This window comes from Diplotaxodon limnothrissa, linkage group LG18 (genome assembly GCF_057381915.1).
Source record: "Diplotaxodon limnothrissa isolate DT_005_m linkage group LG18, D_limnothrissa_male_GT1.1, whole genome shotgun sequence".
NCBI lineage: Eukaryota > Metazoa > Chordata > Actinopteri > Cichliformes > Cichlidae > Diplotaxodon > Diplotaxodon limnothrissa.
The window spans coordinates 3,480,831-3,505,416 of record NC_140613.1 but is presented as its reverse complement, the minus strand read 5'-3'; the positions used below and the strand labels follow the sequence as shown (position 1 = coordinate 3,505,416).

At 41.6% G+C, this 24,586-nt stretch overlaps 1 protein-coding gene across 1 annotated transcript in view; it reads right to left on the bottom strand.

The window, feature by feature from the left end:
• Window positions 1-12,368: 12,368 nt before the first annotated feature.
• Window positions 12,369-24,586, bottom strand: part of adcy8 (adenylate cyclase 8 (brain)) — a 132,277-nt gene continuing 120,059 nt past the window's right edge. The window contains exons 15-18 of the mRNA XM_085378882.1: window positions 17,246-17,392; window positions 14,263-14,355; window positions 13,578-13,692; window positions 12,369-12,868 (exon numbers count right to left, since the gene is read on the bottom strand). Coding sequence (XP_085235008.1) covers window positions 12,369-12,868; window positions 13,578-13,692; window positions 14,263-14,355; window positions 17,246-17,392 — 855 coding nt within the window. The remainder of the gene's footprint in view (window positions 12,869-13,577; window positions 13,693-14,262; window positions 14,356-17,245; window positions 17,393-24,586) is intronic.

The following is a 24,586-nucleotide window of genomic DNA, read 5'->3' as shown; positions in this document are numbered from 1 at the left end:
TATGTTCATCTGATGAACAACATTGACTCTTTGAGATCTGTGTTTGGAGAGAAAAGTAAAAAAGAATTTTTACTTTTTCCGCTGCTCTCCCATCTTTCCATTAAAACAATACTTTGGGGGACCACGAGAGCTCACCTGTAGTTGTGCAGGTAACCTCTACACCAAGGCTACTGCAGGGACCTGGGTTGGAGTCCATCTCCAATTCATAAAAGATTTTAAAAAGATTTTAAAAAATTAATAACAGACCGTCAGTGCAGTCCTGATTATGGGTTATCATGTTGTGTGCTCTTTAAACACCTCGTGTACCACGTGAAGCCAAGCTGGAGTGTTTTTCCTCTGGAACAGTTTGTTCATAAAGTATCAGCTGGAATTTTAACCAGTCAGTATCGACTAAAGCCAACAGGAACGTAGATTTTAGTACTGTGGTGGTTGTGTTTGGTCGAGACCTCTGAGAGCTGAAAAGGAGGTCCACTCTTGTTTTGACCTCTGACCCCCTGAAGCTAAAGCCGCCTGGATAATGAAATCCGTTATCCATCCATTAGCCGCTGTATCGATGCGGTTTGCTCCTGGAAACCTTGTGATAGATTTTGAACCAAGAAAAAAAGTTTCCACAATGCTCTTTTTAAAAACAAATGCAAATAATGTTCAGGGCTGGTGTTACTGGTGCAGAACAATTAAAGTAAAGAAAGCTCTGTTATCAAACTGTTTGCATTAAGATGAACGCTAGAGGCAAAAGTCTGATTTTCTTGTTCTAAGCTAATTAATTTACTGTCATAACTCTGACTTTTATTTTCCTTGGAGTTTCTTTTGATAAAAGAAAATCTGCTTTTTGATGTAGTCTGGAACATCAAACTCCTGCCTTAGGCAATCAAATTTTCCTCAAGTGTTTCTTATTTTTAATATTCAGAAACAATAACTCCCAACAGCAGGCAGGGAAACACCACGTGTCCGCCTGCGCGCTTACTGGTATATTTTAGCCAAAATAACAGTTATGATTTGATCAGCTGCTTCACTGAGGATCAAATTGGAAACAACCTGATGCTAAATCAGTAACAACCAATTTGTAATTGAATGCTGAGGTGTTCTGAAAATATGTAAATCCAGTTCATGACAGCAGACCTGCTTGAAGCTGTTGATCTGCTCTCACCACTTCATTTTTTAATATAAACACTGATTAATCATTAATGTTATAATTTGTGCCATACATTGGTTCAAGAAGTAATCAGGGATAGCCTCAGAGAGAAACTGGTCATTGTGCAGTTTGAGATTTATTCAATAATTATAAGGATTCAATATTGCATTCATACAATATTGATATAAAAAGTGAGTACCCACCTTTTGCTTGAGGAATTTATCAGGGGAATTTAGGAAGCAGACATATAAACACCGGACTACAACAGCAGTAATCATGCACACACTCCAGTATGGTTAAAGATCGGATACAATAACATCAACTAAGAGGCATCCAGGGAGGATCCTAGTTAGATGCCTCAACTAGCTTCCTTTGATATGGAGGAATAACAGCTCGTCTCTGCACCCGCTCCTCACTCCTCTGTAACGCTGAGCCCAGACGACCTTTAGAGGAAACACATTTCTGCTGCTTGAAACTGCAGTCTCGTTCTTTTGGCCAGAGCTGTTGACCACAGGTGAAGGAGGGAATATAAACAGACCTGAAAATCAACAGGTTTGCTTTCACACTCAGTTTCTTTTCATCATGACAGAACGGGACAGCATCTGCATCTCTGCAGAAGCAGCACCAGTCCATCTGGGAGTCGATCTCCCACTCGCTCCTTCCCTCTTTCACTCCTGAACAGAACCCGGGATACTTGAGGCAGCAGCTCATTCTTATTCCAGAGTGGACACACCACATTTTTCTGATTGGGAACCGTGGCGTCAGACTTGGTGTCAGAACTGTGCACAAGAAACCACAACTTCAAGTCAAGGACCCCTCTAATCCCAAGGCCTAAAAAATAATTTGCATTTTAAATTATTACAATTTAAGTGACTTAAGTGGATTGTAAAGACATTTTAATGCCTGTGTTAATACACTATGATACCTTTGCACAGCACTAAAAATATGAGAGATTAATAACATCACCTCATTGAGCATCAAGTGGGCCAAACTGGACCCTTTGAAGAGCTGCTTCTAGTCCCTGAACCACATCTTTGTCACCCCCATTTAGCTTGACATCCAGCTTTTGCAACAAACTTGTGTACACACACACACACACACACACACACACACACACACACACACACACACACACACACACACACACACACACACGCTTCACTGTGCCCCTGTCACCATAGCAACTCCATTCTCCACATCTCTGCTTCTCCCCTTGTTCCCTCCTCCTCCTCCTTCATGTCAAACAGAAAATCCATACGGGGGAGGGAAATGAGAGAAACAATCAATTTGTCCTGAACTCACCGCACTCGTATTCGTCACTGTCGTGGTGACCAGATGCTCCGAGTCGTTCCCGTTTGATTTAACAATCCATTCGTCGGCGATGTCTCTGTGGCAACATTCATTTGTGGCAGAAAGAGTGGGAAAGGAGATTTCATGATGCAACGATTTTTTAACATCTGAGATGATTAAAACAGTTTATTAGTTTCCGTGCTGTCGCCGTAATGAATCTGCTGATTTTCCTGAAGCAGTTTGTGGGTGAATATTACACCAAATTAAGCTGCATGGCTTCAGCTGCTATCATCACCTTTCAGTCGTGATGCTGCTGCCAGTTGGTTGTGCAAACATCTTAGCAGAGATTAAATTTACACATTTTACTGGAGGTTGCAGACTGATGAGTGCAGGGCTTCATTTATTGAAAAGATAAAAGCTTTAAGATTTTAAGCTTGCACTTCTAACCACATTATTTTTGAGCTGCCAACATGACACTTAAATCTCTGTCTTGGTGGGTCCTAGAATTTTGACACAACCAAGAAGATCCGTTTTTGGTCTCTTCCTGGCCCCTAGTGGTTAAAAATGATAAAAACAAAAATCACGTCAAAGCAAAGAAGCATTGGAGGTATAAAAGACTCTTAAACAGACTTGGAACAGACACAGTTCCCAATCCGCACTATTGTATTGTGCCACGTTACCTTCGTGGTGCTGATAAAGCCTGGCCAAAGCACACAAATGTGTTAAAAGCAAATTAGTGTGTGGAAGCGATCACAAACATGTACCATTGGGAGAAACTTCTGCAGGAGAAACAAAGAAGCGAGGGAAAATAAAAATCACACAGACTTGTGTTTGTTTTATAAATGTGAGTAAAAACCTGGGGGAGAAGCAACCTGGCTACTGTGGTTAGCAGGGTCACCTCTCAGTGAAAAGGTCCTGGGTTTGAATCCAGCCTGGAGTCTTTTCTCTGTGCGGATTCATTCCAGCTTCCTCCCACAATCCAAAGGCATGCGTGGAGTTTGGCTAGCTGGTGATTTGAGTTGTCTGTAGGTATGAGTGTGTTGTTGTTACTGAGGACCAGAAACACGTGGGGCTCAGTAATAGCACACCTCAGTGCTCCACGCATTGAGCTGTCCTTCCATCCTGATATTCCTCTGATTGGAAAAGGAAAAGTTTCACTGCAGGGAAATCAATGAGAAAAGAAATCCACCATTCACTTAAAATACTTTCCTGATTAGTTTGTGTCTCTGTTGCTGGCTTCAGGTCTTATTGTAATAAGACAACAGGGTGATTCTTTTATAAATTGAGGTCCTCACACCTTACAGGCGATGCTTTAGAGCAGGGGCGAAGAACTCCAGGCCTCGAGGGCCGGTGTCCTGCAGGTTTTAGATCTCACCCTGGGTCTACACACCTGAATCAAATGATTAGCTCATTAGCAGGCCTCTGGAGAACTTCAAGACATGTTGAGGAGGTCATTTAGCCATTTAGATCAGCTGTGCTGGATCAAGGACACATCTAAAACCTGCAGGAGTTCTCCACCCCTGCTTTAGAGCAAGCATGTCATTTGACTGATGAGTCTCCACCCTAACACACCTTGTTCCTCTGTTCTACTCAGAAACACTAAGGCTACGTTCACACTGCATGTCGTAATGCTCAATTCCAATTTTTTTGATCAAATCCGATTGTCTGGTTGTTCACACTACAAATAAAATGTGACAGCAAACGCGCTGTAGTGTGAACGGTTCACGGCCCTCGAAGCAGCCTGCATGCGCAAAAGAAGACGTCACACACAACGCGCTCTGTTTACGGAAATAAAAAATGGCGGCTACAGAGCCCAAAACGGTCAAGCTCATCATAAAACGGGCAGGTGACTCAACCACGTCCGTTTTGTTTGTTTACATCTTCAGCTTCATTAAACTTGGCTGTGTGCCCTCGTTCAACCATTTCTTTGGCAATGCACTCGAACACAGCCCGGTTACGATACGACCAATGTTCCCTCTAATTTTTCACGTGTCTGAGCGAACACACAAACTCCCTGAGCGTCCCTTGGGCCACTGTGAGCAACAGCAGACATGTGCACTGTGGTCACGCCAGCATCGAATCCATCCAAGTTACATGTTTATTAAAATAATCAAATTACAGCATTTACATTTATGTTAGACTACTTTTAATTAGCTGCTTTAGCCCACTTACAATGAAAGTTTAAAAAAATCTTGTTCATGACCTGTGTAGTATGTTAACACTATTGGAAGTAAAAATAACTTGAACTCCAATTTGGAAAATCCAGCTTTCTTTTTTTTTCTTTTTTCTTTTTTAAATAAATCTCTGACTTGTATTATGAGTCTGAGTCTGTGGTCTGGGAGAGAGTCTGTAACTCTCCGTCTGCAAAATACAGTAAATAATGACCAATGTTGGGTTATTAATTATATAGTTACTTCTTCAAAAAAGTAACTGAGTTATGCAAACAACATTTTTTGCAGCCGTTTACCTAAAAATGCAGCAAAAGTGTTTTTTTAAATAAACATTTCAAACTATTTACAGAACAATCAGCTGTTCTGCATCAAATTTGATGCCACACAAATCATTTGTGCCACTCCAAAAAATAATTTCTGTCCACTATGAGATAAAGAACAACAGCCTGATACCTGCAGGCCTGACAACAGGAGATGTTTCACTGCTGTAACACCTGTAACATTCAGCAGTCGCCTCATTGTTCTGACACACACAACAAAATTATTGAATACACTACACACTAACTACACAAGATTTGAGCTAAACGTCGCAAATCTCTCACATCTCAAAACACCGCCACTCCTGAAACGTCCCCCTTCCTAAACAACTAAATGCCATGTTGCCATATCATTTTTTGATTGGTCGACATGGTACATTTTTCCACCAATAGGAAAGGGTGGTTGTTTTTTTTTTTTTTTTATTTTGTTTTTGCTCACAGGCAGAGAGTGCTTTCCTTATAAAACGCCGTTTTTACCGTTTCTTCCAGCAGTAAATATGAACAACGATAGTATTCAAGAAGAAAACCAAACATTGTACAGGGTGGGCCATTTATATGGATACACCATAATAACATGGGAATGGTTGGTGATATTAAAGTCCTGTTTGTGGCACATTAGTATATGTGAGGGGGCAAACTCCTCAAGATGGGTGGTGACCATGGTGGCCATTTAGAAGTCGGCCAGCTTGGTTACAACTTTTGTTTTTGCAATAGGAAGAGGGCCATGTGACACATCAAACTTATTGGTAATGTCACAAGAAAAACAATGGTGTGCTTGGTTTCAACGTAACTTTATTCTAGAGGGAACATTGGATACGACCCTTCAAGTTTAGCTTGAATATTTGTGCCGTTCAAACTGTCACACCATGATCGGATATGGGGCGCATAGGGTCAAAAAAGTCAGATTTGATGCGCCTGCAGTGTGAACGTAGCCTTAGATGATGATGTTTGAAAGCTCAGTTTTAGCCTTTGCAGTCCAACCCAATATTGGGTTGTGGAATCCTGTAGTCAAGCTAGCTATGTCTGTCTTTTATGTACAGCGTATGCTTAAAGAATGAATTTCTTTTTCAAAAGTTTAATTAGTGGTTTTAGGAAAAATATTTTTTTAAATGTAGGTTTTTTTAAACTTCAGTTACAGTTACAGTTCAGTTTGTATCAGCAGGGAGGAATGAGGAAGAAAGAGATTAAATCTTTCTGCAGCCACACAATCAGCAAGTGTGTGTTTAAGGCTGAGTCAGTCTGCACGGGTGTATACCGCCATCAAGTGGATGTTCCTGCAAACTGCAGGATGCCTGTGATTTGTTCCTAAACCCATTTCCACCACTGATTTACAGGATTGTGTATGTGCACAGACAAGGACACCGTCAGAGTTTTCTTTAGTTAGCAGTCTGCTCTCTTGTCTGCTTCTTCACATTCATGTCTGATGTCAGAACTCATTTATTCACAAGAAAATCGTGTGTTACACAAATGAAGATTAACACATGGGGAATAATCTTCAGTTTCCTCAAATTACACCAAAGACGATAAATCTGATATGTCTTTGTATACCAGCTCCTTGATGGCACTCGTCTGGATTCAGGGACTAAATACAGGACTGATTGTTGCATGTGGAGGACATTTTTGGATGAAAGCAGACTACTTCTTTTTTACCCACTCATCTATTTGTTCCTTGTTACACTTGAATACAGGACATCACAAAGCCACAAACATGTGCAGGCTCAGCTCTGTCACGGTAGGAGGTGAAAGATGAGGGTGAAAGCTTGTGGAGGTAGAAGAGGGCAACACAGCAGTGGGTGGGAAAGGGCTTCTATAAATCCACAGAGATGGTTGGAAAATGAGGAACAGGTGAGTGAGTGGGTGTGGGGAGTCAGCTGAATCTTGATCAGCTAACAAGCTGTGCTAATGGGATCATTGAAAACACCTTCTTACTTATCAGTGTGCTGAGGTTTCTGTCCCAGAGCCACTTTGTCTTTAACATTTCCTACATTTTGGGGGGCATTTTGTGAGTGTGCAGGCCTTTGGACAGTGTCTTTTTGAAGACTTTCATTCTCCCCGCTACAGTAAAACATCAAAGAGCTGCTCTTACATCCTGTTGATGTTTGGTATTTGTGTTATAACGGGAAGAGTAAAGCATCCTTCCTGTGTCTGAACAGAGCAGACGATCAGCTCTGATTCAGATCATCGACCATCAGCTGAGCTCAGCCGGGGTCCAGATGGTTTGGGGTTGTGCAGCAGTCTGGCTTCACTTCCAACTTCTTCACTTCACGCTTGTCAGATGTGAAGAGAAGGAAGAATTCATCAAAACCTTTTTAATCAAGAAGATAAAAAGATGTGGAAATGGAATCAGATACTTTTTAACCTGCCTGTTCTTCTGGAGACGCACTGAATGCCGTCTCTTTTCAATAACATCAGCATTCAAAAGATGGGACGGGTCTCATAAAGACACTTCAGGGTTAGAATAATACAGCTTACACTTTTACAAAAATAAATAGCAACTGGTTGATATTACAGAGAATAAGACGCCTCACACTGGAACGCTGGAACTTTAAAGAAAATGGAACACGAGCCCACAAAGTAACGTGAAATGAGATTAGTTCCTATTTTCTCCTGATGGAGAGACGATCCAGTCTGACTCCTGCCTTTAAGTCGGGTTAATTAATTAGTTAATCCTAAAGGCTGGCAATAAGACGACAATCAAATCTTAAATGTATTCAGATCGTTTTAATAAAATGCTGTAATTATAGAGTGCTTTTCTAAAGCCACATTACAAAGTGCTTCACAGAAGAAAACGACCTCGTAACACACAGATGTTGTTATGAATTACGTGATGGTGTTGTGGTCTTTCCTTTCAGAAATGATGGTTTGGTGTATCCTCTGCTAAGAGGTGACACAGGAAGGACTGAAGCACTTTTCCTTTTCATTCAACCAGCTACATCATAGGAAGTTACACAGAAACCTCTGAGACATTTCCCTCAGTTAGAAATACTGAATACTAATGACTCGATGACGATCACTGACTAACCTTTGTGCTTGGCTTTGTGCAACGAATGTAGACATATGTCTGAAGTGCACTTGGTTTAACTAATCCTCAGTCAAAGCTCATCTGTGTAATAACCAAATGTTGATAAATAATCAGCACCACAAACCTTTTGGATTTCGACTTTCATTTTAGGGTGTATCTAAACCTGCCTCTTATGGGAAGCCATGGAAACGGGACAAAAAGGCAACCAGACACATGGTTTGTATAAAAAATTAGACCCCTTTTTATTGTGTTCTCATATATAAAAGAAATACAAAAAAGAAACATCGACACCGGGCGAGGGTCAGAGCAGGGCGGGGTTTATAGGCAGGGATGGGTTGGGAGTCAGGTGACATGAAAAAGGGGAAATGACAGGAGGAACATCAGACAGTCCGAGGGGATCGGTCAAACGGATATCGAATGGGTGAGGGTGGATGAGTCTCCCTCCCTCCTTCCTTCCCACCTCAACCACAACCAACTCCTACTCTTCTCCTTCTCCTCCAAAGAGAACTTTCAGTTCTTCAAACATGCATCAAAAGCGGAGATGTTCAGGAGCCAGAAATGATCTCACTGGTTGAGTTAACCCAAAGTGGGAGGGGCCAGAGATTTTCTTTTTCTTTTTCTGAGCACATTTGGGCTACCTGGTAAACCTAGAACGATGAAAAGAAGTCACTGTGGTGAAAACATGTAAGTGACTTTCATTCATTTTTACATGACATTCATGATGTTGAAAGGTCAGCAGGCTCGTTCACCACAACAATATAATCCAGTTAGCCTCAATGCTAATGCTCAATGCTTTAGCATTGAGCAAGAGCCTCAATGCTAATTCCAATAATCACCTCAGAGATTAGCAAGTTTTTTCCACCTCTCTTTGGCTGCAGATCTGTGAACCTCTTGGTTGCGCGCCTGCTTTTCTGTGTACATTCAGTGTTTCGCACCAAAATGCGTTGAGTTTATCCTGAAGATCTGAAAAACTTTCTGAGTGCCCTTTATTCCTCTTTAAAACACTGGCAAAGTTTTAAAGCCAAGTGCATCTGAAAAATGAACCGAAGCTAATGTACCAAAAACTGCAATTCCTCCAATGACCACTCGAGGCTGTCTTCAAAGGTGAGTCAGTCTCCATACAGGAAAAATCAGCACGTTTACATGTTTACAACCTGGTTTAAAAAAAAAAGAAAAGAAGGAAAAAAGATTTAGTTTAATAATTTAGATTATTAGTATAGATTTACTTCAATGGCTGACCCAGTTTATCTGGTGACTTTTTTTTAAAGCTTTTTTTCATCCCTTCGACACCATTCTTGTTTTGAGTGGACAAACCCTTATTTTGAAAATTCAGCTGTAGCTAACCAGCTAGCAATTGGCCTGTTCACATCTCGTGTTTCCCGTGCTGGCAGACTCACTGGACAGGTTTCTGTTGAAAGAACCAGCGCTCCACTGCAGCTGGCGATGGCAGTGATGGAGTCTTTCTTGTGATCTGGAAAGCTGCTGTGAGCTACGGGGTCGCCTTTACCAGGACCTGCAGCAGAGGAACCATTCATGTACCCAATTCAGTGAAGCTGCAGAGCATAAGGACTACTGTAAAATTTAACTCATTACTAGGGGTATGACCAGACTTGTTAACAAGTCAAACTCCAGTATAGCCATTGGATGCTAACCAGGCTACAGTAGCTTCTGTTCGATTGAAACTTTCCACCCTGCATTCTTCACATCCAAACATCATCATATCTGGCTTTTAAAAAATAAAAACAGATGTTGATGGAAGCTAAACGTCAGAATTAACAAACCACTGGGTGACACTCTGGTAGCTACGCCAGTCCTCTATTTACAATCAAAGTTGGAAGCTTGCAGAGTGCACATTTGCTGCAGAGCTTATTCTTTGGGGGTCAGGGCTTTTCTTCGTGCATAACTGTCACATGTAGACCAGTATGAGAGTGTAAAGCCTGCAGCAGGTATTACATAACCTGCAAAGGTGAATTTACTAAGTAGGGGTAGGTGATATTGTTTCAAAATTCCATTGACATTTTAAGAAAAACTGCAACTTTTGATGTTATAGGGAATAAAATGCTGAATGTTGAGCGTTGAGGTGACTGTTGCTGTGATTTGGTACTATATAAATAAAATTGAACTGAATGTTGCTGCAAGCAGCAGTATTTATAGGTGTAAGTAAACAAACGAGCTGCTGTCACTGATGACTTGCTACCAGTTGCTGCTGCTAGCACAGATGCTAGCAGCGTTTTAGTGTAATAGTAGTGCCAGAATAAGTCAAACCTAAGCACAAAAGTAGTCTACGTCATGTGTTCCCTGGAAATTTTAATCCATCCATCCATCTTCTTCCGCTTATCCGGAGCTGAATCGTGGGGCAGCAGCCTTAGCAAAGAAGTCCAGACCTCCCTCTCCGCGGCCACCTCTGCCAGCTTATCCGGGGGAAACCCAAAGGCCTCCTCCCAGTGGGACATGCCCCAACCACCTCAACTGGCTCCTTTCAATGTGGAGGAGCAGCAGCTCTACTCTGATCCCCTCCCGGATGGCCGAACTTCTCACCCTTGGAAGATCCAAGGGTGACCCCCTCAGAAGTACAAGACCAAGGGAACAGTTCACCCTGCCAGAGATAGGGTTACCGGGGCCTCTCCCTGGAGCCAGGGAGGTGTTCGAGGGCGAGCATCTGGTGGCCGGGCCTTAGTCCATGGGGCCTGGCCGGGCACAGCCCAAAAAAGGGACATGGGCCCATCCTCCTGCAGGCCCACCACCCGTAGGCACCGTAGGGGTTTAGTGCAATGTGTGCCGGGCACCGTCCAGGAGCAAAGGTCCTGGCAGACTGATTCTCGACTACCAAGACTAGCAATTGTGACATTAAAAATTTTAAATCAAAGCAAACGCTCAACACTTTAGTCAAACAACAACTAAAGTAAGTCCACCTTGTAAGTGGAGCCACACAGTATTTCCCATATAAAACTCAAACATATTTTCTACACTGGATGTTGTATTTTTAGTCAAGCTTTTAAACCAGTTCAGTAACTTCCATTTTCTCTTCCTGTCATTTAAGTGTATCTAGCAAGTGCTCCAGTGACACTCACTCACACGTCATCAGCTGCTAGCATCCTCTCCTTCATAGCCTGGTTGTGCTGGATGGTGTGACTTTGTTTGTTGTTTCCACCTTTAGCAGGAACTGGGATTTTTTGCAAATATTTTGCTGTAAAATTATTCGTACTTTGTAAAGTAACATGCTGTGTCAGTTCCCGCCCTCAGACAAACCTGGGTTTGTTTCATTACTGTACACTCTGGGTACCGTAAAAGCATGGCGTTGCTATAGCAATGATGCAGTGACATGATATTTATATATCACATGATGTGCAGTTTGCTTTGTAACCATTTCAAAGGCTTTAACCACATTTGTCAATGAACTAAGCAAGACCTCGTTCTGATTCATCTTCTTTAGGGTTTCCACCAGTGTACTCCAGGCCTTGAACTGACGCCAGTTCAGTCGTTAAGTAAGCTAATGTGTCTTACTAGTCTGCCTCTGTTTATCTTTTTCAACATCTTAACTATGACAAAGTTTAAAAGAACAGCTGCTCAGTCAATATAAGTTTGCTAATGTTCACAGCAGGTTAATTCAGTCATCGCTGTATTGGAATGAAGTCTGGATCTGGTGCTCTCCTGCGTTTACAGCTGCATTGTGTGATATAAATGTGTAGAGGGGCAAAAATCATGACATAGTGAACTCAAAGTGCTCGCAGTGACATCACTACTAAAATTCAGGCCCATCCAAACTCAGTGCAACAAATTTAACACCTTTAAAATGTGCATGAAATAATTTAACTTCTCTGAAGGATGGATGTTGGAGGAGAATATCAGTAACTTCCTGCTGTATCCTGTTGACCTGTTCTCCTTGATATTACGTGGTGTTGCATGACAAACGGAATGTATTTATATTTTATGGTATTTATTTGCATCTCCTGAAAGACTATTTCAGATTAAAATGAGGAAAAACTGCTTTCATCTCAGTTTACTTAAAACAAGCTCCTCATTGAAGTTTTCCAACCAGTAACACTAAAGATTAAACAAGTAGTAGATTTAAACTTTAACGAGCCGTGTTCAGTTTAGTTTAGCACTGAAGCCTTTCCTTCTTGTTCACTCTTGGTGCATTTTTTGATTTCTGGGAGATAAGATGACATTCCTGATTTGAATCCTGCCTACGTAGCTCTTCAGAAAACAGCCTTTATTCAGTACAACATAAACTTACAATTCAGGACCTGAAAGCAGCTTAAACTGCAACAGCTCCTCAAGGACTTTTGTTTGTTGTGGTTTTTTTGCGAACATGCTAGAAAGAAATGTTCTTTAGCTCCGCCCACTTAGGTTTAACTCAACCGCAGGCACTATTTCTGGCTGACGAGCAGCCCTGCCTCTGAGAGATCTGTGGAACTGAAACTCCAGTCTGCTCTTCAGGACAGCTCAGTTTTATCAGCTGCTTCAGCGTGATGGCCCCCTCCCACCTCGGAGCCACCGTGTGCTAACAACGTCCTCCGGTTGTAGTGGTGGTGGCCCTTCATGATGCCCGAGTTGTTGTTCTCGTTGAGGATTTGCTTTTGCTTCTGCCGGTTGAGCGACTGCACCAGGCCGAGCACCACGGCCGCCAGCGAGTACTGGCCGGTGATTTTGCGGGGCTGCAGGATGAGCGGGTTGGGCTGCACGCGGCCCAGCAAGAAGTGCGTTCGGATCTTGCCCTCCTGCTCGCTGATGCCCTTCACGTAGATCTCGCCGCGGTACTCGAACGCGAAGCCGCGCTCCTTCAGGATCAGGTAGGTCTCCTCGGGAACCTGGATCTTGCCGCTCACGCCGGTGCTGTCCATCCGGCTGGCCAGATTCACCGTCTTCCCCCAGATGTCGTACTGAGGCTTCTTGGCACCGATCACGCCTGCCACCACCGAGCCATGAGTCATACCTGCCAAAAACACACAGGACCAGCTGTTAGGGGCTGAACCATTTTTTATTAAAAACACAAAAAGGGTCTTCTTGCTTTTGTTTTCATTTTTAATGATGCAAATCTGGAGGTGCTAAAAACTGCAGTTCCTTAAAAGGCCACTTGAGACTCCAAAAGTCAGTGAATCTCCAACTAAACATCCAGCTGTGCGTTTTGTTGTTTTCTCATTTTATTTTGCACTGATTAGCATCTGACTCTTTGTGTACTTGTTGTTCTGCACTTAAGGACTGAAAGAACCCGAAGAAGTCTGCTGTCGCAATCTGCACTCCTCGATGTTGAGTTTGCCTTGAGACAGCTGATCTTTGCTTTTTATTGTCAGAAAGTATATGAAGTCCTTTGAAAAACAAGGTAAAACTAAGCACACCCTACTGCTTCTACAGGAAACAATTCAACCAGTTGCTTTTTCTCAGTTTCATGGATTTCAGGTTGATGCAGTGACACTGAGAACATTATTTCTGTGCTGCAGCCACATTAAAAGGTAAAAATGCTTTTTGTTTGCTTTTATTTCTTTCACCTGCACTGCAGAAACTACTACCCACTTGTCTTCACACAGCGTTCTGGTGTTTGTCATTGAAAATTAAAACTGAGTCCACTCCACTCTGAGTGTTTAGACTGAGATGATCTCCACAAAATGTTACCCACTTTACTCTTTCGTCATCAAAGCTCTTACCGATCCTCAGCTCAAAGTTGTTGAAGGAGTGCTTGTTAATCTCTTGGATGCTCTCGTTGAGGGCGATGGCGAAGTCTGCCAACGCACACAGGTGACCCCATTTATCTTCACATTGCTGTGGGAGTGAGAGCAGAAGGGTCTGAGTCAGCTGAACATCAGGACCAGCTGCAGGGCAGACGCATCAGAGATGAACTGTGTCAGAAAACTCTTTTCACTGCCGTGGATACTGAAGCCTTCACTCAAGGTTTTAGGCACACGATCTAATGCTTCCACTCGAACAGATGCGACGGGCTGGGATCTGTCATTATTTTTATTTATTAGTTTAATTACTTCCACACAGCCTGAAAAGTCCTCTGATATTTTCTAGTACTTCTGCCTCAAAATACCAAATTACAAGAAGCAAAATAGTTCACATGTGGTACTGACTCCAGCCATGCTGCAAAACTTTGATCAAACAACCAATTTTCAGCAAAGTTACACTTAACTAGCTAACAGATGGCGCTCTTAGTGTGAGGATCCTAACCAGCATGTTTGGAGAAATGAAACGTCAGAATGTTAGAAATCAGATTCATTAAATCTTCGTATTATTTTTAAAACCACTTAATTACCTTTTATTTTCATTTAATGTATACAAATTATTTTGTTCATGTAAAGTAAAGAAAACAGCCGGCCCCAAGGGTCTCACCTGCTTCTCAGGTGACAGACCAGAGACGGCCATGTAGGTGCTTCCAATCGTCTTGATCTTCTCGATGTCCTGAAATCGGTCTTCACCCAGCAGCTGTAAAGTCAGAGAGACACTTTGAACATTTGTGTTTGCTTTCTTGTTCTTGCAAATATTTTACTTCCGAAGCCACAACAAGTGAAGAAGCTCCAGCTCTGTTAATCCTTCCATCTGCCACCGCCTGTCATGGATAACGGAGTTTGGGCTCCGTGATGTTTTTTCTCCCAGGAACCTTTTTCGGGGACATAATCGTTCATGTTACTGGTTAAATTGAATTAAAAAACTGAACTGAACATCACTGTGTTTCTGCTTTTGCACTATGTGAAGATAAGTTGAGTAAATTACTAAGCTGATGTGGCAACAGCTATTTCCTCCTCACTCTGTCAGCCTCTGTCTTTGTCAGAGCTGCTCTTGGCTGGTAAACACACAAATCCTCAGCAGGCAGCATTTCATCAAAGTCGATACCTGTTCCAGCTTTCTCATTTTGTTTTCCATGGCTTTCCACTCTACTATCTGGCAAGTAGCAGTATTTGTTTGCATATTGCAATACTAAACAAAACCACAAATTACAACAAGATTTGAGACATGACTAAATAAAGCACAACGTGTCACCAAACATGAAATGCGGTTTTGGGGAGTAACAGAATACACGTACCGGCATTACGTATTTAAAATACAAAATATGAGTGACTGCATTTTGTTACAGTTACTGTTTAAATAGGTGATGATTAGAATTCAGTTACTTTGTTGAAATAAATGGATTACACAGCGTTCTTCTCCTGTTTCATATTAGGCTATCCCCTCTCTAATTTTGTTAATTCCATGCATTACCAGAAACCCAAACAAAACACGCAATAAGAGGCTCTAATGTAAACGTCCTGTTAATGTTGGTGGCGTCAGTTACACAGTGGACCCAGAGCCAGCAGTGCACGGGCAGGAATGCTTTTCTTACTTGGAAATTCCGACGCCACTTCACATTTAAAGAAGAACGGGAAATCTGACCGTGCAATGCAAACTCTGTTTGCCAGCAACCAAGCTGCTCTCAGCGTCAAAAGACTTCACCTCCAACCTAAAGAAAGTTATTTTTTAAAAACTAACGTTAGCCTACTGCAGCTACTTTGTTTTAGTTGTGGTAGCTACCTGGGTTATGTGCCACTTCAGTATCTTCGATGTACTACGGTGTACTAGACTGCAGACTGTTAGACTTGATGGTTAGCATTAACAACCTGCTAGCTGCAAATAATCATGTGCAGTTCTGAAAGCAGTCTATGAACTAACCTCAGCTAATGCCAGCTAGCAATGTTAGCTTGGTGGTGAGTACCCTTCAGTAATAGTAATAAATCACAGCAATAGTACATTCATGTAGTTGTAAAAAGCATGATAATATATCAAGTAATCAGAATACGTTACATTGAGTAACTTAACAGAATACATTACAAACTACATTTTGGGCCATGTATTCTGTAATCTGTAGTGGAAACCATTTTAAAAGTGACCTTCCCAACACGGTATATGGATAATTTATCACTATGAATTTGGGTGTGTCTGGGAGATGATTCAGGTAAGCATTTGCTTGGAGCCAAGAGAGTTAAAATGGATGATATGTCACTGGAGTTGGTTGTAACTGAACCCTGAATAATCCAGTAACATGTTTGCTTGACTCTGTAGGCCTTACAAGAAAAATCTCTGGATATATGACGTAATAAGCAAAAAAAAAAGCTTACATCAATCCAAATCTGACTTTTATTTCTTTTCTGATAGGTTCCTTGTTGTGGTTGTCTAATCAGAGTTTAACCAACCAGTGTTCACAGAAGTATCTAAACCAGGGAAAATGAAAACAGTCTAAAGATTAAGCTGATTAACATTCTGATGGTGGGAACACACAAGTTCCTGTGGATGGAAACAGCGGCAAAGTACCATAACAAAAATGTGGAGTTGCTTATTGCTCAGTTTTCCGACATGACAGCAAACAAAGAGAATCTCTTTGCAGTCAGCTGATATAAAACTATCATCGTTTTTACAGGAATCTGTTACTTTTAAACCACAACTCATCGTTGTATCATTGTCTGCTGTGGAAAACAATCAGACTGATGCATAAATCTTACTCACTTCTTTGCTAATTGTCCCCTAAAACGAAGCCATTTATTCTGATCTTGTCATCTGCAGTGAGAGCCCCTCTGCCGTGGGCTCATACTGCAAGGTCTGTTCTTGTTTTGAGGGAAAGTGAGTGAGGATTGTGGCCCGAGGCAGCAGAGAGCGCAGCTGGTGTCTGCCTGTCTCTGCGCTTATTAGGAGACTTTGACATTTTCTGTCAGAGACTTCGGTTCAGAGGCTTGATCAGGACCACGAGTTCCTGTAGACTTCAACTCTGTCCACAGGGAACCAAAAAGTGCAAAGTTTTGTGAAACTTCTGCAAGCATCCTAACTCACACTGAATCTGACGCATGGAGACTTATTGAGCAGCTCTTTTATCAACTGGTTTCTTCTCATTTGAAGGTTCCTTCTTGCTGATGCAACAAGGTAACTGTTTCTATAGTTCTGCTTTGGTGGATCAGTCGCAGTAATTCTGTACTTCAGTCTGTTTTGAACTCGTGTAGAAAGTCTGGAGCAGCTGCCACGGAAGCTTAAAAATCCTCCCTGTATCATGAAAGCTAAATCAATACAGGATGAGAGCTAATATCTGGGTTCATATCAGTGGAACCCACAAGCTTTTGTGTCTGTGGTGTTTATTTCCTGTGCGGGTGCGTTTCTGTCTGAAATCAGTGCTTGTTGATAACCTGTGCACGTATGTGAGTGTGCTCGTTGTTTCTGGCTTCGGATTAACCCGCTGTGAAGTGATCTGCTTTTCATGAAAAACAGAAGATGCTGACATCAGAGACGGTCCTCTGCATGTTTAAAATGTTTGTCTGAAGCAGAAGTGGGCACACTTGAAAATCTGCAGTCTCACCTCATCAAAGTCAGCGATGATTTCATTGAGGAGCCTCAGGCACTCGACTCCTTGGTTGTTCATCTCGGTCTGGGAGTAGAAGTCAGCAAAGCCTGGGATGGAGGCAAACATCACGCCCACGGCATCGTAGGACTGCGAGTACAGCTCCTGTGGGTAAACACGTCACGAGTGAGCTCACGGTGTCACGTTTTCTTGAATCACAAACAAGATAACTTCATTCAGTCACTTGTTTTGTGTCTCTATGGATACTGCAGAACCAAGCATTGGTGAATTTGGCCACGCATTCAAACAATCGTCTGGCTGACAGATGACATTATAGCAGCAGGTCGATCATTGCTTTACTCTCCAGAGAATTGAGTGAAACTTTACACAAGACAAATGTGACACTGCCCCACTTTCATCCCCTCTGAATTTCTTCCAGTAAATGAAAACAGAAATTAAACTTTGGTGTTGGGCACTCCACTTGTAATATCTAAGGGAAGACACTAACAGAGAACTGTAATAGAACAGACTGTGCTCCAGGTTATCGTCCGCTTTTTAGCTCTCTCAAGAACACTTTAGTTAAAGTTCAAGCTGAGAGGCAAAAACATCAGGAGAGAGGGAGTCACAGAAAGGGACTGAGGGGAGGTTGGTTGCAAAGTGGCTTGCAGAGGCAAAAGCAACGTGTAGTTTAAATAGTGTGACATGTGCAATATTTGCCAATGAAGATAACGACTCATCAGCTGATTTGAACCAGCTTGATTGGTGCAGTTTGTGGAGCTGAATAATTGCAGTTAATAGTATCAGGGGCTTCTCTCACTTCATGGTGATGTGACTCACTTGACGGTAGATGGTGATGTTCTGGAGGCCTCAGTTCTTCCTGGATTGTCTTGGACCATCAAAATAAACTAAGAGGATACACGTCATATAAAACCTGTGCCGTTGTTTGAATGGATGATGTTGGATTATGACACTTTCTCAGACCTGCACTGAGCTCCTTGGATTTTTCCAATAGTCTCTGTGTTGGTGAGTGCTCTCAAATAAAGCCTTTCTATGTTTCCACAGAGCAGCTGTCAGCTGTAGTCAATCATATCCCTGACAGGAAGTTTGGAGGTAAAACACTTTTTGGAGCTTTAAAACAAAGCACCGAAAAGCCCGCACAGCAGCAATCATTACCTTACAGTTTTGTGCATTACACAGTGCTCATCACTAGGGGGCACTGTTGATACGTGACCGGGCGGGAGGCGTGCTGACATGCAGTAGCATGTCCTCACACGCAGTTGCTCTTTGTGCCATTATGGAGGCATTTTAATGATGAGCTAGAAAACATAACGTCTGTCCAGAGTTCAACATTTGGAGGTAATAATTCAGGAGAAGCTGGGTGACTCTCTCTGTCTGTTATCATTTTAATGTAATTACACACTTATAAAAATAAGCCTTTGACTTTATTGTGAAATCATACAAGCTTAATGAGCTCAGTCAAATGTCAGCGCCTTCAAAGTGGAACTCAGTAAAAGTCGAACTAATTTAATTGCTCGGTTATTCCCGGTGCCTTTTCAGGGCAGCCAGAGCTCCGAGGTTTGTTTGGGCTTTACTTTTTCCTGCAAACTAAGCCTCCCTAACATACTTCAGGAGGAGTTTTCTAATACTAAATAGAAAGATGGGTGACTAAAGGCAGTAATGCTCCACCATCAACACTCCATCACCTCCAATTAAGTATTCAGTTCACTTTAGTACTTAAATTGGATCATGCATCTGTGATCTGAAGAAAAAAAAGACCTTTCTCATCCCATTGAGCAAATTTTTAATTAGATTAAATAAAGAAATAAAAATCTTGATAAGGGTTAAGAATAATAAAATGTATGAGAGCTAAACTGGAATGTAAAACACAAACACAGACTACAGGGCTACACTGCTGAGGATGATGCTTACGGGCTGTGACAGCAACTCTGACATCATATTTTATACTGTGCATCTCCGGGCGTTTACAGAGGTTTGGGTGATGCACAAACATCATAATGTTTTGGATTAGAATAACCTATATTTATCCAAGTTATGTCAAACCCTGAAGAAATGAAATTTAATTATTTCAGCACAACATGTACATTTCAGTGGGGTGTACTGTGGAGCCAGTTCGACAGAGCCGGGCTTTCTTTAGCTTTTTTAACAATCCCTAAAACCCCAGGCGGAGATGGTGGCGATCACATAAATGGTTATCAGTGTTGTTTGTTAACCACGTTTTCTGCTTCGAGGTGTGTGGAATTTCATATAGCTGGGGGGCAATGTTTGCATCATTTCTGTCTTCGATGGAGAGCACTGCCTCAGTAAATCATTCAATCATGTAAATTTACAAGTTGATATCTTTCACTTATCCTCACTGTGCTCTCAGTGCTGTTTACCTCTAAACTTTACTTGACGTTGTAATCTCGGTGGACACTCACGTTGAGCCCAACATATTCATGTCTGGCTTTAGCGGTGACCATCAGTGTTATGCATTTTGATTTGTCCCTTTCCTGATGCTGCAGTCATCATTTACTTTGAATTGTGCTAAAAATAAAAATAATAAAATAATAACATATCAAATGACTTGCTGCTGGGTTCGTGTATGCATTTAGCATTGCACCATCACTCTCTCATACAAATATGGCGACTTATGCCTCCAAAGTACAGACAAAAACCCCCAAATAAAAATGTTAACATTGATTTAAAGCAGAGAGATGTTCCGTCTATCTACAGTTTGTTGTTTGATTATCTCATCGTGATGATCAGCTACAGCTTAGAATCATAATTCCAGGAGCCAAGTTCTGCTCGAGCTATAGATCTGATGTTGATCCGAAACTGTCTTTTATGAGTCACTGAAGTCAGATGCAGTAGTTTCTGAGATTACCTCAGAAAGGCCTCCAGGCAAAAGAATTCCAAGCACTAAGAACTCGGAGGGCAGCGCGCGGTTAGCCGCATGCTTTAGGACGAGTGCTGGCTGCCCCGGCACTGATGCAGCATGTCTGCTGCCATGATGACATTAAAACATGGGGGAGGTGTCAGGAACTTTTAGTCTAAAAACAGGGGCAAAGATGTTATTTAAGACCATCATTTTCTTCTCCTCTTTTTCCTTTGCCAAAAATATTTGGATCAACCAATCACTTAGCTTGATGCACAAGTGTCTGTAACAAACAAGTGTCGTTGAAGCAGCAAACCTTTGTTTCTACAGATATGTTTTTCTGTCTTTCCTTGAAGTCACATTTATTCATTTTTCCACTTCCTCACTTTCCACTCCATTTTCCACTTGGGTCATTATGAAATTTGGCGTGAGTTTAATGTTCCAACGCTGACAGTTGTACTCGAAACGCCTCGAAGACGTTCAGAAACACGCCATAATTTGCATGACAGCTCTCAGTGTGTTTCCAGCCACTCTGCTTTCAAACACTTTGTTGCATTTCAATCATTCACTTCAACTTTACTTTGGGATCCTTTTTGATTCTATACGATTTTCCTCTAAATGTTTCAAAATAAAAGCTTTACTAGAAGACGAAGAAGAATTCAGAAATGATCCATGAATTGACGAGAATAAGAAACTAAAAATGTGGCGTCAAAATAAAAACTTGACTGAAACTGTTACTGAAATTTAACAGATTAAATTCTGCTGAAGTGCCATTTAGTAAGCGACTGACACACTCAGGAATAAAACCTTCAAAAAAACGAAGCTACCTGGTGGAATAAATGATGCTGAGTTTTAATTGATTCCAAAGATCATCAAAACCTCCTCAGGGGTGTGGGAGCCTATTAATAACCCAGTGCTCTGGTATCTAAATCACAGAACAACAAACATCCTGATTAATAATGCAACAAGTGATTAGAAGTCAAACTATTCTAATGGATGCATTTTTAATCGTGTCCTTTTTAATTAGAAGCAGAATGATATCGGCTCTCCTCTCCTGACATTCATAATTCATAGGTTGCTCGACCTTTGTTTGGAAGGCAAAGGAACATTGGAGATTTGATCATCAAGGAGGCAAGAGAGGACAATACAGCAATTTGAAAGGACTAGTGATAACGGGTGTGTTTGCAGACCAGTGGCATCAGGTATTACTGAGCTGGTGAAGGAGAGCGACGAAGAATGGACGACTGGAAGAAAAACAGCATCAAGAAGCTGTTTTGTTGTCACCTCTTCCTGCACTTTAAGCAAAAACACAGATAACCTTAACGTAATAATCTCTGATCGATATATCAACACGGTGGCTTTATCATAAGGGATATTGTTCAAGTTAAAAAGTGTCAAAGGGAAAAGGAGGGGATTGCGCTGTTTCAGCTCAAACTTTTTCAGTATCTACAAATTAGACATTTATGCGTGGGTCTATCCCCGATGTTAACGCTAAACCTAAAAATCATATTCTCTGTTATCTTTTTTGGTCAACCAACCTCTAAACCTCTGATTTCCCAGTTCGCCAAAGTTTTTGTTATTCCGGTTAATGCCAACCGTCTGAGGGAGGCCTGGGCCAACTAGACTGCACCCTAGCCACCTTTGGCTCCTCTGATAGGCCACTTCCATCTCACCAAAGGAAACACGGGGATAGGGACGATTGCTGCAAAGAGGCAAATCTTACAAGAATGGAAATCCCCATCACCTCCTTGTTCCAAAAAGATTCGTTGCTGCAAAGGGAAGTCTCTGAGCAGTTCTCAGGGCATCTGGAAACCTCTCCTGTAGGGGTGGGTTTTTATAATCGATTAAAATCGATTCTGGCTTGGATAACGTAAAATCGATTCATTAAAATCCTAAATCGATTTTTTAATATAAATTTATTTTGTCCGAAATGCCAGAATCTCTGGTGACATCTCACAAAATTTCAAGAACCTCCAAACAGTAAATGAGAGCAGGTACAGGGATTCTGCACATAGACTTAATCACACAGCGGATCAGAATCAGTTAGATGTCGCCTTTCTCACAGTCGGGGCTGAAAGCCGACAGCTCGCTGATCCGGGTCCGCGCTTTGTGTTCACGCCCTTTATGCGCTGATTCTAAAGCTGTTAGTTTGATCTCTCTCCAAACAATATTGACCGAACCAGCAGCAAAAGAAGATCCAAACGCTTCACATAAACATCGTCATGAATTCTTTTACTGTTTTGCTTCCATTGCGATGCGCAGCTCTCTCTCTCTCCCTCTCTCCCTCCCCCCCCTTCTCTCTCTCTCGAACAGTTTCGCTTTCTTCATTATTCGCTTGCTTGTTATGCACAAGTCTACTGTTGCTTACAGCGCTGTCGGCAGCTGTTTTTTTCCCTTTTACATTCTTCCGAAAAGAAAACCTCATTTCTGCTGTTCAATACTGAACAAATTGAAACTTTTTAAAATTATTCAAAATGCAAAATGCTTAGCCGTGTCTCTAATAAAACCGCTGTAACGTCAGAGGTAATGTTCATTAATTAATGGTTTTCTTTCGTTTTCGATGTACTGCAGAATATTTTTATAAAATCCCAGGCCAGGAAAATCACCTACATGTTTTTCTGTGTTTTATCTTCAGCTACTTTGACACAAAGGCATCTGCTGTGATGCTCACACCTTGGATAAAGTCTTGCGAGTGTCAGCTTCCTTTTTATAGATACAAAAATATGTAAATGTTCTGATCTGAATTATATTTCCGACTGTCAAAATTTCCCAGATTTAAATCGAATCGAATCGAATCGAATTAAATCGAATTGTGGATCGAATCGATTCGGGACCTTGTGAATCGGAATTGAATCGATTCTAGAAATCAGTGACGATACCCAGCCCTACTCTCCTGGACTTGCAAGATGGGTCATAATCTGGAGAATTTCTTCCTGCAACTTTATGCTTGATGTCTGCTTATCAAGGTGATTTTTGCTATTAATCCTTTATATAACATCTCTCCACCCATTGATTTTCTTTCATTGTGTGTATTTGATTCTTTGTATAAATATATTTTTTAAAAAGTGTCATATAATAACTGTGATGATGGTTTATTATTTATAACTCATCCAACTGGATAGTGGACTTGGGGGCAGGGCTGCTTTGACTGACAGCTGTCCAGATGTGTGCAGCTGTACCCGCTCACTGTCTTGGCCTGGCTTCACCTTGGCTCATTAAACTGGATCTCACCGCTGTGTTTGTGCTGTTGGTGCTTTTTGGAGGATTTTTCATAACTAATGTTGAGTTGTTTTTTGCTACAGACCATGTGGCAGGTTTGTGCTTTTGTTTCAGTGACTGAAATTCTGTTGTTTTATTAGACTGTCACTTATGTATCACTAATTTCCTAATAAATAAGTTTGTGTTTGTGCGAGAACCAATTCATGATCAAATTACAGGTTTACAGCCTCTACAGCTAAATTTCTCCTTTGTGATGATGCAGTGATCTTTAACTCACCTGTTTGGATTTTGTGAAAGTTTAAAGTAAGCAGCGTGGCCTCTTTGACAGGCATGCAGACAGCAGCTGCTGCAGCTGCCTGGAAGCTTCACCTGCACTGAAAGTCACTGAAAGCATTTTTACTGGCATTATCTTTCTAATCATACGACCTGCTGTGTGATACAAATCTTGAGTTAAATTCTATTAGTTTGTTACTAACGAGTATTTAGTGGTAAGTCTGAGTGTAAATTTGTGCTCTCGTTTTATCTCCCCTTGGGGACAATTAAAAGCACCAGAAGAAGAGCGGCAGCGATAAGGTGAACAAAAAGTGACTGTGAAAAGTTTAATTCTCTGCAGAGTTGGGGCAGCTGAGTCACCGCTGTGCCAGAGACACAAATCAATGTGTGCTGACAGACAGACAACATGTTATTAAAATCAAATCGAATGCATGGGTTGGAAAAAAAAAAGGTCTCTAAAGATTTCCGGCTGAATGAACCGCCCCACCAATTCTCACTTTGTAAAGTCTTTGAAAAGCAATTACACTGCCTTTTCTTTTCTCTGCAGGCAGCAAGACCGAGACTCGGCGAACGAACTGTAATGAACACAGGGGACTCATTTTTCAGCAGGTCTGTGGTGAAAAAAATGAGGCGAAGCGTGCAAAGGAGACGCTGCTTTATAAAACCACTAAATATTGAGTCAGTCCAATGTTCAGATGTGACCTATCGTTTGCTGACAGGTTACTGAAAACATTAATCTTTCGAGTTGTCAGTGGCCTAAAAAACAACCTGTGTCTACTTCATCATTCCTGAAGGTAATAACAGGCTGTGATTCACAAATGCTAGCTGAGAGAACTGAGATCTGGAAATGGTACTTTACTCTGAATCAAGAGAAGAATAAAATTTGACAACAGTACAATGACCCAAAACGTCTGCTGCAAGCATCCACCCTACAATCAGATTCAGCCTTGACCCACTGCATCCTAATAACTGTAACGGTGCAGTTATATTAA